This window comes from Pleurodeles waltl, chromosome 11, assembly GCF_031143425.1.
Source record: "Pleurodeles waltl isolate 20211129_DDA chromosome 11, aPleWal1.hap1.20221129, whole genome shotgun sequence".
NCBI classification, from domain to species: domain Eukaryota; kingdom Metazoa; phylum Chordata; class Amphibia; order Caudata; family Salamandridae; genus Pleurodeles; species Pleurodeles waltl.
In genome coordinates this window covers 943,454,435-943,473,942 of record NC_090450.1, presented here as the reverse complement: position 1 = coordinate 943,473,942, position 19,508 = coordinate 943,454,435, and the positions used below count along the sequence as shown (strand labels likewise).

The following is a 19,508-nucleotide window of genomic DNA, read 5'->3' as shown; positions in this document are numbered from 1 at the left end:
TGGCCAGCCCTGTCGCGCAGTTCACTGTCTACTTTGCAGATAGTGAACAGCGTGACGGGTGCTTGTGCACTCTACGCACTGCAGCATTGCCGCTGGTTCAATTATGAGCTGGCATCAATGCTGTAGGCTGTTTCCCGCTGGGCCAGCAGGCGGAAACACAATTTCGGCCCGCTGACCCAGCAGGAAACTCCTACGGGGGCACGTGGGAAGGCGGGCGCACTTGGAGCAACCTGATTGCGGGAGTTTGGCAGACGGCCTTTTCTGTCTGCCAAACTCATAATGACCCTCCAAGTGTCCAGGAGGAGAGATTTCTAAACGCCAGCCACATAATGACAAAATAAACAGAACACTTTACCATTCAAATGGAATTAAATTATTTCTCGAAACATTGTCTGTTACCAGTTAGTGCTCAGATTATTTTGTTTCTAAGTTTGACTTAAAGATCAAGAGTGATTCCTGTAAATCACAAAATGTGGAATAGAAGACTATGTGCCTGATTTAGATCTTGGCATAGGGATAACTCCGTCACAAACGTGACAGATATTACATACGCCTTATTACGATCTCCATAGGCTATCACAGGATCGTAATAAGGTGGACGGGATATCTGTCACGTTTGTGGCGGAGTATTCCACTCCACAAAGATCTAAACCAGACCATATAAGTCGACTCATTTGGCATCTGTACATAAGCACACATCCACACATGCAATTTAGGCAGGATGTTTGCAGATGTTAGTTCAAATCTCCATTTCAACTTAACAATGCAAAACCAGAAGGGTGTGTCCTCAGAATGCCTTCAAATCTGCATGCTCAAAGGGAACCTAGAGAAAAAGGGTGAATAACAGATATATCTGACTGTCTGAAGTACAGCCAGTCCCATGAAGACACCATTGCCCAATACTAGCCTTGCAGCCCAACAATACCAGCCTGGTTGTCCAGCCCAACCAGCCATTCAGAGACACTGTCTTATCAGGAATTCTTTCCATTTTCCTTACGCAGACAGGCTATGTGTGGTACTTCATGTACTAATCTAAATAATTTTCACAAAGAAGGCACAAAGTACTAAACATGTAGATCCTAAAGGCCCATTCTCTTGTTTTTCTTATCGGTTCTGATGCTCTGGCAAAGTGACAGAACACTATAGTATACCCTCTATGGAATTTGAATATCTTAGATTAATTTTTATAGAATGTACAAGAGCTGGTTAAGACATATGTAACAGAGGAGTAACCACACCCATCAGTCTCAATACGTACATAAATAACAGCGGAGTGACCACACCCATCAGGAAAAATATGCATTTCCAAGATTGTGATATCAAAATCTAAAATCAACTTAAATGCTGTCAGTAGCGATCCTCCTAAATTGTCATTTATATTTACAATAATCTACTATGTTCATGTTTCTTTGCATTACTATTTTGACAACCATGTTGAATAGAATCATAACAGCTCAATTGTAAACCAATCCCTGTATATCTATTGCAGGTACGTGATAGAATGGCAATTTTCACAGACTACCTGTTGTAAAGAGTCATACTTTTTGCCATCATAATCAAAACCGCATCCATTTTTGGCAGCCAAAGACAGTCCTTTGATTCTTAAATTGGCAACAGTTGTAATGTCTTGAGAATTCATGTTATATTCACAGGGCTACCTTAAAAATGGTGTAGACTTAGGCAGATCTTGAAGTCAGTTTTAGTAGTTGTTCCTGAGGTAGTACTGAAGGCTGAACATTTAATTCATTCTTGTAATACTGCCCAAAGCAGGAGACACTAAGATGAGCCTTCGTTAGCCCTACTTAATGCATTAGCCTTTGTTTGTACTTCACTCTCATTTATTGTTACTAGAAATGTTGCCTCTCATAGCAGAACAGCTTTAAGTACAATCACTTCTCGTTCATGCCTTTTAATGCTTACATCGCAGATTACCAATTTGATTCACCCCTCCTGCTTGGTAATTACTCTCCTGTGTAATTTCCTTTTTGTGTTTCTTCGCATCAGTACATTTTTACTGCAGACTTCCTGGACACTTCATCTTTAAATAGATTCTAATGACTCCTGCACCCCGGTTAAATTTCTACTTATATATTAGCTTATTTCCATTGGGAATTTCCACATTAATGCTAGTATTCTCCTTAAAAAGGGCTCCGGTGGCCACCATCCATTAATTTTTAGATCAAGATAGGATCTTAACTTGCAGGCTGTTGACTGCATCACATTTTTATTACATTGTCACGTTGCCTACTTTTGGGGAAGTGAGAATGACATTGCTGTTTAAGACACATGCTCACCTTTCTTAACAGTTAGGGTATAGATCATTTTAAACTAAAGGTACTTTTTGTTTGCTAACATTTGTTTATTTAGCTACATCTTCCGTTAATTATCTATGGAAATGACTAACAAAATGAAGAACAACATATTTGTGTCTCATTCAGTGTTTCATTCAATTTCCCATAAATTTCAAAACAGATTTTATGTGGCGATTCCATAATGGCTGACACTGTAGTGCAGGGGTCTCCAACCTTTTCTGTAGTGGGAGCTACTTCTGATCAGTGGAAATCATTGTGAGCTACTGACAGTTAGGCAACCTTTGCACTGTTACCAGATACTCCCACTCCCAGCTTCATTGACTTTAAGTCTAATGTCCATGGAGCCATGTACTATGGTTTGAACACAATACTATGACAAGGGACACTATAACAGGGTTGCAATGTGTATCAGTGAGGGTGTGGTCTTTGGGGAGGCATGAATATGTGTGCACATAAATGGGATATATGTGCATGGGTGACAGAGTCTGTGATGTATGTACTTGTGGCACAGGACAATCCCTTTGCCATATATGGCACTGTGCATGTGTAACAAAAACATACAATCATTTTTTAAATAGAGCAAATTTCTCCCCCTTAAACAAATTACTGTATTTTGCCATTCTAAATATGGCAAAGTGTCTACTGGCCACTGTGAGCAAGAGGCCTGCTATTTGCAAATGCACACTTTGAAATGAGATACAATTAAAATAAAGTCTTAACTTAATATTTACGGTCAATTTTCATTTTAATTTTGTCCCATTTAAAAGCATTCAGAAACATCATTTTGTTCTTATAGTCCAATACTGAGTTGAAAAGGACTTTTATGTAAGAGTTAAATACCTCAGTGTGACAAATTCTTCACCTCTGTGCCCCAGCCTGGATCCTAAATCTGAGTGAGGACCGCTCATTATCAGGCCCTGCTATCTGCAGCCTGATGATAATAATGTAATATAAACACAGCCTTCACTTTGCTACAGAAGGAAAATGTGACCCTGTGCTTACTTAAAAATGAACTCAAGGCTGTGAAATACTCTGAAGGGGTCTACAAGCTACTGGCAGCTTGCAATCGACTGGTTGGAGACAACTGCTGTTGTACATTTTATTGGACGAGGCATCTCATTTTCCATTAGAATCAGTGTTCTGACATGTCATGTCAATTTGTAGAGTGCACTAATCATCCATGTGGGTATCCGGGTGCTACAGCAGGTGTGTAGGCGTATGGTCCCCGCAGAGTTATTCGAAGAGCCAGGTCTTCAGCTTCTTGCGGAAGTCAAGAAGTGAGAAGGATGCTCTGATGTGTTGTGGGAGGTTGTTCCATGCTTCTGGTGTGATACAGGAGAACGAGCGACCTCCTGTTCTGCTTTTGAAAATGTGTGGGCGTGGGAGGGGGGCAGCAGGGGGCAGGAGAGGGTTGCAAGTGAGAGTGAGGCTGAGCGTAGGTGTCTGGCAAGCTGGTGAAAGTGAATGCAACTGTTCAGGTATGCTGCTCCAGTCTTCTGGAGGGCTTCGTAGGTATGCATGAGGACTTTGAATTAGCTGTGTCTGCGGGGAGCCAGTGGAGCTCTCTGAGGTAAGCTGAGATGTGGGAGGTTGAGTATGAGTCTGGCCGGGGCGTTCTGGATGGTCTGGAGACTGTATAGGAGCTGCTTGGAGATTCTGGTGTAAAGAGTGTTGCCGCAGTCGAGCCTGCGATTTGTTTGGGCAGCAACATGATATCTTTCATAACATTCGCAGGGTGTGGAAGCAGGCGGAGCACACTTCATTGACTTGTGCTGTCATGTTGCACTGGCGTCCATGATTATTTCTAGATTTCTGGTGTGGTCGCTGGGTTTTGGTGTTGGTTCTAGTTCTGTCGGCCACCAGGTGGTGTCCCAAGAGGAGATCTTGTTTCCGAAGAAGAGAACTTCAGTCTTATCGGAGTTGAGCTTCAGGCAGTTAGTGCTCATCCATTCTGCTACTATGGTCATGCAGTTCGTGAAGAAGGTTCTGGTGGTGGTTGTCTTGTCTGTCAGGAAGAGGATGAGTTGGGAGTCGTCGGCGTAGGAAACGACAATGGGATCGGATGATGATGGCAAGCAGCATCATGTAGATGTTGAAGAGGGTCGTATCCAAGATCTATTTGCCTTCAGTGTTCCAGATGGCAATAATAAAGCTCCTAATTTATTTATGAAGAGTAGTCCTGGGTCGGGCAGTGACAACAGACAGGGCAAATGTATTGTGAAGAAGACCTAAACACAGGTGGTTAAAATACGTCAAGGAGGGGCACATCCATTCTAGATTTTCAGGACAGCCACATAAAATTAGCTTTTTTAATACAGTGTACATGAATATAACTCACTTACATAGACAGTGTGTGGTTATCCAAAAGTCTGCTGTTAATCCGGCCCTGTTGGACCTTCGCTGGACTCAGACTTAAAATATGACTATGCAGGCCAATTAAGGCATAAGAAAAAATTGTATGGTCAGAATATTTAACTCAATCTCTTATAAAAGCAGGGAGTGACATCATCTTTAAGAAAGTAAAATATATTTAAAAAGCCTAAAAAATGAACAAAGTTTAAAAATGTATTGAGAATGTGCTTTCTCTCAGCATTTTGTATTGATCACTTGATATGTGGGTATTTTTTTTAAATAAGTAAAACCTCTACTGTGCTTGTTAAGTGAAAATCAAACTGAGTGCATTTTGAAGTGAACTTAACTGCTCCTGTACAATGTGCTACATAACTTTTTCCCCACATTAATTCTATGTTCTGTAATTACAGGGATTTAAATGTTCTATAATACAGGTGGCCAAGATAAGTCCAGGAGGGCAGTTGTAGATTAGGTCCTCAGAATCACAGACTATGTATATAGGTTGTATTTAGATTAACTACATGTAAATTTATCTCATAGTGATCTTCTGAAAATCTGACATTGTTCCAATGAGTCTTGACCTAGGTTCCGCATCCCAAACAGAGACAAACAAGTGTGCCAGATCAGAGATCAGGATATGATTTAGAAGGAATACTATTTTACTAAGTGATCTTTAGAGGACTAAAATGCATTTGAATAAGAAAAATAACTATTCTGAATATGCAGTTAAAAATTGTTTCCTCATTTTATGACTATTATTTGACTAATTATTATAATTATGGCTAAATCCTTTGCTACACCTACTAAAATGAAAAGCTAATGGAATAACTTTTGGCTTTTTCCCTGGAGGAGTTCTCTCACTTTATTGGTAGTGACGAAAGTGTTACTGGGCCTGGTACAAGATTAATCATAGTCATTAGAAATGTAGTGAGAGCAAGGGCACAAGATTATGTACATCACTTTAGTACTTGACTTAAATGTAGAGGTGGATGATAGTGATAAAATGGATATTAATTCACTTATCTTCTTGCGTGGTATGTAATGAAAACGCTTTAGTTAATCTCAAAAGAGCTGCTAAGCCAAAACAATAAACAAGACAAAAAAATCCTTTAAAACCTGAAAAAAATGTGGCTTTTAAACACTATCAGGTGTACCAGAAAATAAAATAAAGTCAGGAAAAGCAGTCTAAGGATTTCTTTGTAAAATAACTTTAGGCCATGTAACTTTTTGTACATAGTTACAATTTCCATCTGTTCTACTGAAAAATGAGTTCCTGGAATGGAGAAAAACAATGCATGTTTTATTACACAGCTATATTTATTCTGATGCAAGGTAGTAGGGTACATAATAAAACATGTTTATATTAATGAGAAATGATATCAACGGCTGCAGAGGGCTCAAAGCTCCTCCCCTAGCCTCAATATGATGGTGGCAGATGCTGCCTGATCTGTTAGTGTCAACAACAAACAGAGTGCCTGAAGTAGAAGAGACAGATATATTCTTTGGAGAATTAAGCCTGGATCAAGTACAGCTGACTAAACAATCAAAGTCTTTCCTTCTGCAGTGTCCAGAATAATTAAAGAACAGAGAAATGTGCGTATTCATCACCACAACACACTCAGGCCCATTTCCTAGGTATTTCACACTAAAGACATAAGTTAAATATGTCTTATTATAAAACACTCAAGACAAATCCCCTACTCAAGATATATCCCATGTTATGAGACAAGTGTTTCCTTCTGAGATTGGTAAACTAGGTCATTTGAGATGGATAACAATGTTACTTATTATTTCAGTGTATCCCAGATAATTTCTTTTGTATCCCTTATAAAATATTCACCATTTGCTACGCTATATCCTGTTGCTTCATGACAAACAGTCCATCTGCACCCCGTACTCTCTGACTGCACTCCTCCATCTGCCTCGTGTTTATCATTCTTCCCAATGTGCCTCGTCAAGTGTTCCCTCATTTTCTTTTAAATAACTCTAAATCTTTGCAGCAATCTCCCTTTGTTCTCCTGCAATGTAAGAAACTGTTTTACAATCATGACCTTGACATTTGTTGTTTGCCATGTTCATTATTTGTCTGTTCTTTCACTGTTCTTTGGCATGAGCTGTCATTTAGCTAGTGGAGATGCTAATGCATGCATATTAAGAACAGGTTCATAGTAAGTGAAAGCCTAAGACTAGTCTACAATTTCCCTTTGCAATGACAACATTATCTAGATTCACAGGAAACATCTATTATAACTGTATGTAGATCTTTCTGTAATTATAAAGATGTTTAAGCAATATGGAATATATTTAATTATATTAACTGATGAACCCTTTCATGACGCAAGAGCACCACATAAAATAACATTGGTTTAAAAGAATATAACTTCTGGACATAAAAGAAGGATACAAGGATTAAACATAATAACCAGGAGCTATGACAGAATAACCATGGGGCAAGAAAGAATGGCCAAAGCAGACAACTGAATAATCAAGAGCAAATAGACAATAACTAACCTTGGCACAAAGGTATATTTGGATAGAAACAACTAACCTGTGTCTCTGCCATTCTTTGATTTCTCACAGAGTGGCTGGAAAAAAACAACAATGAACTGCTGAATCAGAGAGACTATACCATACTGTACATGAGTACATACGGCACAAAAGAGAAAAAAAACATGGAGTGTGCAACAGAACTCATGAATGTACAGCATACAAGAGTTAAGCAAAAAGAGCAGCCTAGAGAAAAGAGCATTATTTTGATACAGGAACAAAACTTAAAGCTGCACAAACAGAATGCTAAGCACACAACCTATGTACATCAAGACAACAATAATTACCCACCATAGTAATGTTTGTGCTGGTAGTCTTACCTGCTTGAGAGATGTCAGGACTGAAAAGTCATAGTACGAGAACACCTTATAGTACAGCATAAAAAGGCCATGTTTAAAGACTAGGTGTGCCTGAGGGCCTGATCACATCCACAGGTGCCCTGACTAACACGCCCTCAACGTACCTCCTGGGTCTCTTCCCTTAAGGTGTATGCCACAACCTACCTGGATTGCACAGTGATGGGCTGGGTCACCCGGGAGGGATGGAGGCTTGGGACTACCATTTCAAGGGTCACTATTGTGAATAACATTTACAAATATGTATGTTTTAGTCCATCGTCCTACTGTACTAATGATACGATTTCATATCAACTAAGCATTTGCAAACAGGAAACAGGAATCAACTTAAGAAAATAATTTATTGTGAAACCTATCAGAAGTTTGACCATCCTAACTGTATTCATCTATCATTAATGAAGCTCATTCTCATTCACCAACCAATCAAGTTGAGGCTACACATGGATGGCCTTCTTCGATAAAAAGGCTACCACTGTCGTGGGTTAATTTTAGCACCTTGCTTGGGCACCCTTATTTTAGCCTTAAACCAGCGGCCTGTGCTTTTTACCTATATATGCATTTTATTTGATTTTTCATTTTATTTCATTTTAGCATGGCTTGGTTTTAGCTTGCATGTTTATATTTATAATCAGCTGTTTCTGAGAAAGCATTGCTGTTTGTGTTTTACATTTATCAGCCCTTTGCGTACATTTCATTCTATGGCTGCTCAAGGCTGTACGTGATAATTTGCCTAGAATCACTGCTCCAAGAGTCCTGGAGTCCAGTCTCACACCCTAGACATAGAAACACGTCAGGACTGTCTGAAAACATCACATTTGTTATAAAAACACCACACAGGCTGAGGGGAGTCCAGCCAGAGCCACTGCATGCTGTTTGCTATTTCGTTGACAGCTACACCGACCTTAGTTTAGTCTTCCAGCCAATCGGGAGGATTGCCAGCAGAACAACCGGGAGACTCCTGCCGCATTTCAGGTATGGGGTCGGGACTCCTCCCTTAGACCAGGTCAGGCAGAAGGGCTATACACCAACATGCTCCCAGGTTTAGAGATTAGGGCATAGGTAGGAATCGCTAGATTCATGCTCATTCCAGGATGATGGGACTGTTTATATTTTTACATTTCTGGTCACAATCATCACTGTGCTATGTTTCATGCTCCATCATAATTGCAGCTCATGTTTTATATGCTAGGATGCAGTTAGTACAATAAATGTATTGAAACTCTCCTTGCATCTCTTTGTCTGCCTTCATGTACAGACTCTGTGTGCATGAGAGAAAGGGGTATGATCTGTCGACCACAACTTCCCTGAAGAATCTGAGTGTTATGCCTCTAGGCTGCCACAAATCATCCTTTCTTCCTAGGTTTGGGTAAAGTGCTGCTAGCTAGCAGGCGCAGTCAGGCCAACAGCTTCCATCCAGTGAGAGACTGACTTAGTCACTCACACATGGTGGTGTGTTAAACTCAGCAGTCTTACCCCTATGGCCATGGTAAGAGTCCTACAACACCACCACTAATATCCCTTTTGTACACACTATGGGTGGTGACATTAATGGTAGTACCAGTTCTAGAAACTGATAATGTTTGCTATTTACCAAGAAGCAAACAAAAAAAATGTATCCTTGAGGATGGTTGTTGTAAGGAAATGTCTGCCTTACAACAGTGGAATGACGTCCTGGAAAGTCATAATTTTGAACTCTGTAGTCTTTACAAATTATTAGGCAGCCTGAAATCTAATGTCAGCTAACTGTAACTTGCTTAACTTTGGTGCACAGTCTTCAGGGAGTACACTTCCTGTCCTCATCTGTGTATCAACACCTCCTGCACCCTTCTCAGATAGTTTGTGAACCTTCTTAAGTAGGGGCGGTACAAGACTGCACTCCATACGTGTTTGTCCAAAGATGTGGTTCTGTGGTTTTCTAATACATTTGATGCAGTATCCATATTGCATGGACTGCAGCACCCATTTGCTTCTGTGGTTATTTCTTGCAATAACCAGAGGGATAGAATTTACATAATGGATGTAAAGGCAAGGTTCTGCTTTCACCTTAAAACTATGTTACAGCACCCATTGTTTTATGCCACATTTATACTGATGTGAAAAGCCTAGAGTGCTGAAGGTCAGCTGTTCTTACATTCTATGTGAGAAGCAGCAACCCTCAGAAATTGTGCACTGATTTTTTAGGTTTTAGGGCACCCCAGCTTTACGCGATTTCAGTGTGCTTTTTTTTTGTTTGTTTAGGGGCATCATCAGCCAACTTTACACACAGATGCTTCCATTCAAACAGCATATTCACATTGTGAGTCTGTAGCTTTGATTGGAAGGTGGAAACCTTCAACGATGTATGCAGTCTCAAACCAAGTCATCTGGTAATTTGTGTACTCGTTTCTTTTGAGTCAAAGTGTGAGATGATGCATGTGTTAGGAAGAAACTTGTTTTTGCACAAGAGAGTTTCTTTCCACTTATGCTCCCCAGCAAATTGTGTAGGGGTTCTTCACTGTCCTACCATTTCTGATCTGCATACCGAATTAGGAATGTTGTAGAAATTGTGAGATACCATACCAAAAGTGCCTAATCTACAACATTCTTTCGTAATATGTAAATCTTTTTGCTGTTCTGGTCAAGAGGTAGCCATATTGGGACAATAAGATTCAACAATCTCTTGCGAAATATTGTGACAATGTTGCTGTCTGACATGCCACAAGCCTGAACAGAAGATCCAGGAGAGGAGAAAAATGCAATTTACAGGGCTTGTGATAACACTGATGAAAGTGTGATTCTTTGTAAAGCGGTGGAGTGTCTTAACTCGGTGTCAGGGATGCTTCTCCACTTCCAAAAACAGTGTCACATATCCACCTAATATATTGTGAATAATCACATTATGTGGTGCAGTCTTATGAAGTGAAGATGGTCTTACTAGGTAGAAGTTGAATTTCTCAGACAACAAGGCCACCATATAGTCTTTCCAAATCTATTTGAAATTCTCCTCTGGATCATGAACATCACCAGTATCATATAAAGAGGGTTATGGTTTTCAGGATGTTCTCTGTCCTCTTCTTAAGTGGGTTCTAGCCCTGGCACTTTTGATTCTCAGTAAAAAAAATACAACCACTCCCTATATTTTTCCTTACCTTGCTTAATGTGGATATACTCTTCTCCAAGGATAATTTTGTTTTTTAGGCATCAAAGCCACTGGATGACAAACAATATTTGGAGTCAGAGAAGGATTATTTTCAAACAGAAGTGGGATACCAGTCGTTTTTAATCCGAAGTCAGAAACCAGTGCAATACTCTAGGTGAAGATGTACTTTTCAACACAAAGATGAAGTTACTGATATAGCACGTGATAGCTTTTGAAGCCTCTTTTTAATACCTCTATGTTCCAATAGACTACAGAGTGTGGTGAGGGCTTCAGGGCGCTCCGCAAAATCAAAATCATCTTGGCACCTTTCGTAGGCAGAAGAAGTGCAAGATAATCAAGATCATCCCATTCACCTTTGGAAATTTGGACAGACTCTGCTTTTTCTTTGAAGTACGATGTCTCCCCATTAGAGTGATTATGCAGAGAACAATACATAGGGGAATAGTAAGTTTTTGCGCTGCCTTGCTTTTCTTTGCCCCAGAACTTCCACAAACAGCTGACTGCACGCCCGATTTTCTTTGGTTTGATCAATATAAATGCTTAGTGCTCTCTTAGGATCCAACCAATAAAGCTTTTCTTCCTCCTTGGAGGGATAAGATCGGGCAAAGAACGCTGAAAGTGTGCTAGCCCTCCTAACAAGAAATGGAGTGCCCACTTTCCGTAAAAGGGAACATTGGGTCTTCAAGACCAACTTATCTGAAAAGAATGTTGTGTGAGGTGGCTTGATAGAAAACGCTTCCTGTTTGCTCACATGCCCAGCCAATGTTATGACATTGAGAAGGACTTTGTCAGTGTCAGAAGGCTGTAAAGACAACTGTGCAATGGTGGTGCACACCAGAAAAGTGAGAACTAAATCCAGGTCCCTCTATGGTATCACAAAGGGTGTTGTTGGAAATAAATGATGCAAACCTTTTAAAAACTCATCACAACAGGTGACTTAAAAACAGAAGACTGCTTCAGCAACCACATAAAAGCTGAAAAAGCCAACATATGACCCTTAGCAGTGCCCAAAATAACTTCTAGCTGGGTCAGGGACAAAACAAACAACAAAACTTGAGGCAACTTTGCTTGCAAGGGGTCAATTTGTTGGATGCCAGACCAAGCCAAAAATGTGTCCCATCGACTAGAGTAAACCGATTTTGTGGAACGACACCATAATGCCAAAATGACATCAACAAACTGTGGAAGGTTCAATGAGGTCAACTGCCACTGCTGAATCTCCAAGCATGGAGATGTAAACTGCGCAGGCCCGAGTGCCGGACCCTGCCCTGCTGCTGTAACAGTCTCTACACGATTAAAACTCTGATGTTTTAGGGGGTGGCATTTTCTCTTGCACGCTGATAAATATTTGATGACAAATAGATTGCAAAGACCAAAAAGAAGCTCTAGCTCCGCGTCTGAAGGCGCAGAAATAAAAGAACTGACGTCAGCGTGACTGTGGACACTATGGGCCTGATTACAACTTTGGAGGACGGTGTTAATCCGTCCCAAATGTGACGGATATACCACCCGTCGTATTACGAGTCCATTATATCCTATGGAACTCGTAATATGGTGGGCAGGATATCCGTCACATTTGTGACGAATTACCACCGTCCTCCAAAGTTGTAATCAGGCCCTATATGTGTATCCACTCGTCACTTCCAGAGTGGATAGATGTTGGCACTGAGACACATAGCGCTAACTACCAGCGCACAGGAGTACTGCTTTAAAGTTTCTGGATCCAGTATGATACTTGGGGAAAATTCACTAGGTGAGGAATCGGAGGTTAGAAATATCCATCAAAATAATTCAATATTTGAATAACTCAAGGAAGAAACAGAGCAAACACCTTGAAGCAACAAAGTAGGTTATTCAGACCTCAGTTTGATTATCGACTGATCTGCTCATCCTCTGTGAGGCTGAAATTATAAAATATCAAATCAGTCTCTGCAGGAGAGCCAGACAGCAGTAGAAGAGACACCAGAGCGTTAGGACCCTGAACTTTGGCCTCCTTTTCTTGAAGGCAGCCAGAGAGCTGTCCTCATAGTTGAATGTCACCAACAGGAAGAGACTAATAATGCAGGTCCCTACAAGTCCCTACAACAGAGGCACTACATCAGGAGTGACACAGTCCTATTATTTCGTAACTTCAAAAGTAAAGTTTTAAAAATATATCTTTTCATTGGCAGTATGGTCAAACAAGCTTTATAAAGCTTAACCCCTTCTACGCCATGGATGTAATGGTTACGTCCGCGGCGCCTCTTACGCGCCACGGACGTAACCATTACGTCTGTGTACAGGCCCTCGGGGGAAGCGCTAGCGCTCCCTGAGGGCCGTCCACCCACCCTCACATCAGGGTTGGAAGAGGAATCGCTTCCCCTTCTACCCCCACCCCCTCCATGATGTCAGTGGGTGATCGTGCGCTGACATCAGGAAAGGGTGGAAAGATGCGCTGGAAGACATTTGCTTCCAGCGTGTCAAGAGGAAAGGAGGTAAGTTTTACCTCCGGCCGGGGGTGGGGTGGGGGGGGCAGGGAATCCCTCTGAAAGCGGCATTGGGGGTAAGGAAAGGGTTTTCCTTTCCCTTGATGTCTCTTTTAGCATTCCTGCAGGAATGCCCACTAGACACCAGGGAATTATTGTGTGTGTGTGTGTGTGCGCGTGTGTGTTTATAGTGTGGGAGAGCGACCCCTTGGGCAAGGGTAGCTCTCCTTTGGGGGGCAATGTATTTTTCACCGTTTCTGCCCCCTTGGGGGCAGATCGGCCTTTTATTTCGGATCGGATCGGGTCGGATCGGCCCAAGGGGCAAGAAGCACTATTGGGCAGTTCTGCCCCCATTGGGAGCAGATCGGTCTTTTTTTTTTTTAGGCCCATCTGCCCCCATGGGGGACAGAATCCACTTAGCGCCAGGGATCATGTGTGTGCTTTGTATGGGGGGGGGTGGCCCCTTGGGCAAGGGTCGTCTCCCGAAGGGGGCAATATATTCTTTGGCATTTCCGCCCCCCTTGGGGGCATATTGGCCTATTTTTAGGTCAATCTGCCCCCAAGCAGAGAACACGAGACACCAGGGAAAATTTTTAAATGGTTGGTGGCGGGGTGATTGCTGTATCAGGCATGAGGGCGTATGTAAGTGATGGGCCCTTGAGTGGCGCTGTCTGTCGATGCGAGTGTTGTAAGGTGCTGGGCCTGTGCCTGGCGGCGTGAATGGTCTTGTGCATGTCATGTATGAAAGGTATGTGAATGGACTTTAAAGCAGTTGGTGCCTTGTCGTGGCTTTACAGCTCACGAGCTCTGAGTCATTGGTTCAGTTTTTTGGCCTTTCAGTTATTAACAGTGCATTTCATTTTTGTGAAATCTCTTGTTAATAAAATTTGATCTACTGAACCATCACTCACCCTCGTGCCAAATCCAACCAGTATGTGTGGTAAAAATAACAAAACCTGCTCTGCTGTAATCAGGCGTCGCAGCACACCTGTGACGCGCTAGGTGTCTCAACTTGGTTGGTGGGTGAGGGGTCTTTTTAACATAACCTAAGTGCGTCTCTTTTCACAATTTTAGTGTTTGGAACATCACATAAGTACGTGGGCACATCAAAATGAACTATTGCAAAACGACCTGTTTTTGGGGGGCATTTATGTTTTTGGTCTCGGGTGAAGCCTTCATCTAGGTAAGCCTTCCAAACCCAGACATGTTTTAAAACTAGACACACCAAGGAGTCCAGGGAGGTGTGGCTTGCCTGGATCCCCCAACATTTTCTTACCCAGACTCCTCTGCAAACCTCAAAATTTGCTTAAAAAAGCATATTTTCCTCACTTTTCTTTGTAGGATCACTGCTCTCGCACAAATTTCCTACTACCCAGCATTCCCCTCAGTCTCCCAAGTAAAATGATACAGCCTTGGCACCTGAGGGGGAAAAGGCCAGGCAGCGAAGGGGTTAAACAATTGAAACAACAATATATGGTATTGTATGAGGATATTACAATTTGCAATAAACAGCCGATTTTTTCTGACCAACAGCCCCCAACAAGTCAGTGCCCTCCCCTTTCTCCTAGTTTACCCCAGGCACACAAAGACTGATGTTCCTTCCCACTAAGTCTATTACAGATAAGACCTAAGGTGTGCCATGGTATCAACACGTCAGTGACCTGGTCTGCCTAGAATCATCTGGCCCAGATTGTGGACCAAAGCACGCTAGCAAAGGAGATTTACTACATTAGTACAACAGCGTAGGATCTTTGGTACAAGTGTTATTGTGAAGTGTCAGAAGGAGAGTCTACGGAGAATGTATTGTCTTTAATACAATGTGTAATAGCAACTAGTTCCAGTTGATTGTGACGTGCCCTTTAGCCAGCAGTAAAGTCATGCCTATAAACAAGGCTTTACTCGCATCCTGTCAAGGATAAAGCCCCACACATTAACACCTCTAGAAAATGTTCCCATCTCTGCCCTAACCTGTTAGAACCTGAAACAATAGGTCTACCATCCCGGTCCAATAACCTGTGAGCAACCTACATGACCAAAGTACATGAAGCAGGCTGTTAAAATCTTGTATAGTTCAGTTCCAGTCCAGCAAACAAAATGTTAAATCTAGCATTTATGATAGTGTTTAGCATTTGAGCCTTACATGTTCCCTGATCATTATATTTGTTTTCTCAATAGACTCCTCCATTCCCCCCTTCCAGCTGTGAATAGTATGATCCATTTGTTTAGAATGTTGGTGTGAGTTCATGACAGAATGTTGTGTGAGGTAGGAAGCTGATGTGAGGATGGAGCAGTAGGGAAGATGAATAAAGGCTTACTTTCTTAAGGACTTCAACTGTGATCGAGTCTTCTTTTAATACAACACAGGCCCACATCTGGGGTATGACATTGGGGGTAGAGGGAGGGTGACTTCAGAGTTAAAGTATAACTATGTATATATATGTGTGTGTGTACAGGGAGTGCAGAATTATTAGGCAAATGAGTATTTTGACCACATCATCCTCTTTATGCATGTTGTCTTACTCCAAGCTGTATAGGCTCGAAAGCCTACAACCAATTAAGCATATTAGGTGATGTGCATCTCTGTAATGAGAAGGGGTGTGGTCTAATGACATCAACACCCTATATCAGGTGTGCATAATTATTAGGCAACTTCCTTTCCTTTGGCAAAATGGGTCAAAAGAAGGACTTGACAGGCTCAGAAAAGTCAAAAATAGTGAGATATCTTGCAGAGGGATGCAGCACTCTTAAAATTGCAAAGCTTCTGAAGCGTGATCCTCGAACAATCAAGCGTTTCATTCAAAATAGTCAACAGGGTCGCAAGAAGCGTGTGGAAAAACCAAGGCGCAAAATAACTGCCCATGAACTGAGAAAAGTCAAGCGTGCAGCTGCCACGATGCCACTTGCCACCAGTTTGGCCATATTTCAGAGCTGCAACATCACTGGAGTGCCCAAAAGCACAAGGTGTGCAATACTCAGAGACATGGCCAAGGTAAGAAAGGCTGAAAGACGACCACCACTGAACAAGACACACAAGCTGAAACGTCAAGACTGGGCCAAGAAATATCTCAAGACTGATTTTTCTAAGGTTTTATGGACTGATGAAATGAGAGTGAGTCTTGATGGGCCAGATGGATGGGCCCGTGGCTGGATTGGTAAAGGGCAGAGAGCTCCAGTCCGACTCAGACGCCAGCAAGGTGGAGGTGGAGTACTGGTTTGGGCTGGTATCATCAAAGATGAGCTTGTGGGGCCTTTTCGGGTTGAGGATGGAGTCAAGCTCAACTCCCAGTCCTACTGCCAGTTCCTGGAAGACACCTTCTTCAAGCAGTGGTACAGGAAGAAGTCTGCATCCTTCAAGAAAAACATGGTTTTCATGCAGGACAATGCTCCATCACACGCGTCCAAGTACTCCACAGCGTGGCAGGCAAGAAAGGGTATAAAAGAAGGAAATCTAATGACATGGCCTCCTTGTTCACCTGATCTGAACCCCATTGAGAACCTGTGGTCCATCATCAAATGTGAGATTTACAAGGAGGGAAAACAGTACACCTCTCTGAACAGTGTCCGGGAGGCTGTGGTTGCTGCTGCACGCAATGTTGATGGTGAACAGATCAAAACACTGACAGAATCCATGGATGGCAGGCTTTTGAGTGTCCTTGCAAAGAAAGGTGGCTATATTGGTCACTGATTTGTTTTTGTTTTGTTTTTGAATGTCAGAAATGTATATTTGTGAATGTTGAGATGTTATATTGGTTTTACTGGTAATAATAAATAATTGAAATGGGTATATATTTTTTTTTGTTAAGTTGCCTAATAATTATGCACAGTAATAGTCACCTGCACACACAGATATCCCCCTAACATAGCTAACACTAAAAACAAACTAAAAACTACTTCCAAAAATATTCAGCTTTGATATTAATTAGTTTTTTGGGTTCATTGAGAACATGATTGTTGTTCAATAATAAAATTAATCCTCAAAAATACAACTTGCCTAATAATTCTGCACTCCCTGTATAAGTAAGCACAAAATGTTATATATTTATATAATTTGTAATAAATATACTTTTTTGTGTATTTTTATATCTAACTGGTCTTTTATATATGAATATTTGTTTACATTGGGTGACCCCTGTATCTCCACCCTTTGATTTTTCTGAGGGTTATCCTGAAGTGAGCATACGCACACACACATACGCAGATGTAGATTTTAAAAACACTGCTGACATAGTGAGCTATGTTTCCCTAGGAAATGCATTTTTTGATTTCCTAATGTGAGCTCTGTTTGAGCAATCTGCATGGAACTTTCCACAAAAAAATACATTCACTTTGGTTTCATTATGGCAAGTGTACAGATCAGTCGAGCGGGAGCCAAGAAAAATCGGGGATCTGAGTGGGGTGAGGAGAGCAGGGCTCGAAATGTTTCATATCCTATTTTAATCCATAGGATTCCTTCCTCTTCAAGCGAAAATAAACAGCTGAACAGAACTACACAAAATTTGACACAGAGCCAAAAATGTTAGGTAGGAATTGTGCTTTTGTTGTTGGTTTTGAGTAAATCCATTCAGCAATTTGAAAAATGCCACACTAACAACGGTTCAGTGGGCCCCTCAGACCTCTTACCGCGGTGCCACTGCACCTGCTGCACGAAAAGAAGCTACACCCCTGGCGCTTACTGTCCACATTCGTCACCTCTCCACACGTGAATCCAGCTCGTCAAGCACCTGTCCAGAATTTCGACTCTAGTTCAAATAAATAAATAAAGCTGCCTCATCGGCCTCGGGAGCTTTTGCTCGTTTGGTGTGGGGCAAATTTGCGAATTCAGCTCTAAATTTGCGAATCCGCCGTCTTCTGATTGGCTGGCCACCACATAAACATTTCTGTTGCAGCTATTACCCAACATGGTGCACTGAATACACTATTTAGACGATTAAAAAGAACAAGCATTGGCAAAGCCAACAGGTTTCGCCTCTGCAAAATCTATTGTTTTGACTGCGTTTTTAAGCACTGAACACAGAAGCACTAGCTGGTGTGCAGCATGTCCTAAAGTTGAATAAAAAAGCTCTAAGCATCACTGTCTGCGTCACAGCCCTTTTTTAAAAAGCTTTAAGCCATGCTGTACAGCAGCTAGGCCGCTGTGCAACATGTCTTACACAAACATTGACAAAACCAATAGATTTGGCCGAGGTGAAATCTACTGGCTTTGCCAGTGCTCGTTATGTATATATGAGTTGAGAACACTGGGAAGTATTCAACTTTTAAAAGTGATGAAAAAGACAAGAGTGCCCTGGACTTAGGTGCCCGGCAGAGCTGACGGCCAGATGTGAGCAGCCCGTCAGTGTGTACATGGCCGGGGAGACAGCTGCCTCGTCGGCCACGCTGGGAGTATCTCTGTGGAGCTGTTGCCGTGTTCAGGTGAGGCGGGGCCCTTCCTGTTCACGTACGCCGGTGCGGCAATGCCTTTCGTGAGGAAGGCGAGGGATCCTTGAGAAGTGTCTTGCACACGTGAGGCAATGTCCTTCATGGGGAGGTTTGAGGTATTCTGTCCACGTAGGCAGGTGAGGCATCCTGGAGAAAGATCTTGTACACGTGAAGCAGGTGTGAGGATGTTGTGGGTGTTGTGGGTGTGTGGCGGACGCAATGCCCTTCACGAGAAAGGCGGGATGTTGTGACGTAGATCTTCCCGCGTGTGCATCTGCGGAACGAAAGCGAATGATGCAGTGTGAGGTCTCCGGGAACTTTCAATAAACCAGAAGCTGATAATGAGTTTGCCCCGCACTAATGGCGTGTTACACACAGAAGTATTGTACATTTATGCACGTGCCGGGGTAAATATAATCTCACACTCTTAGGTGCAAATATTTTTTTAGCAGAGATATCCATCTTCACGGGACTGAACGTGAGCTCTTCTGGCCACTGAGAACTCTCACGCGGCCGGCGTGAATCTTATAGAGCTGTCCACCAGACAGCTGCTCCACAAGAGCTGGTTCCACGTGTGGAGAGGTGACGAACAGTGGACCGACCTTAAGAGCCAGGTGTAGCTTCTTTTTGTGCAGCAGGTGCAGTGGCACCGGGGTGAGAGGTCTGAGGGGCCCACGGAACCTTGATTAGTGCTGTATTTGATAAAGCAAAGAGCCGCGGAGGGGGCATTCCTTCCTTGCACAAGGGCCCTTGACACACTGCCTATGCTATGGCAGGTGCTGCTGAACATTTGTACATGCCCATCTAAAAGGCCAGAGTGCTTGACCATGCGAGGGCCGTGCCTGAGAAGTGAATGCAATAAGTTGTGAGTCTGTGTATCTTTGTGCGTCGACGAGGCCTAGATGTGCATTTTATCCAT

At 42.3% G+C, this 19,508-nt stretch overlaps 1 protein-coding gene across 10 annotated transcripts in view; it reads right to left on the bottom strand.

The window, feature by feature from the left end:
* DEPDC5 (DEP domain containing 5, GATOR1 subcomplex subunit) overlaps positions 1-19,508 on the bottom strand; it is a 401,482-nt gene that overhangs the window by 229,977 nt on the left and 151,997 nt on the right. For all 10 annotated transcript variants that reach the window (XM_069215090.1, XM_069215095.1, XM_069215097.1 and 7 more), the window contains exon 19: positions 7,213-7,249. In XM_069215090.1, the coding sequence (XP_069071191.1) occupies positions 7,213-7,249 (37 nt within the window). The remainder of the gene's footprint in view (positions 1-7,212; positions 7,250-19,508) is intronic.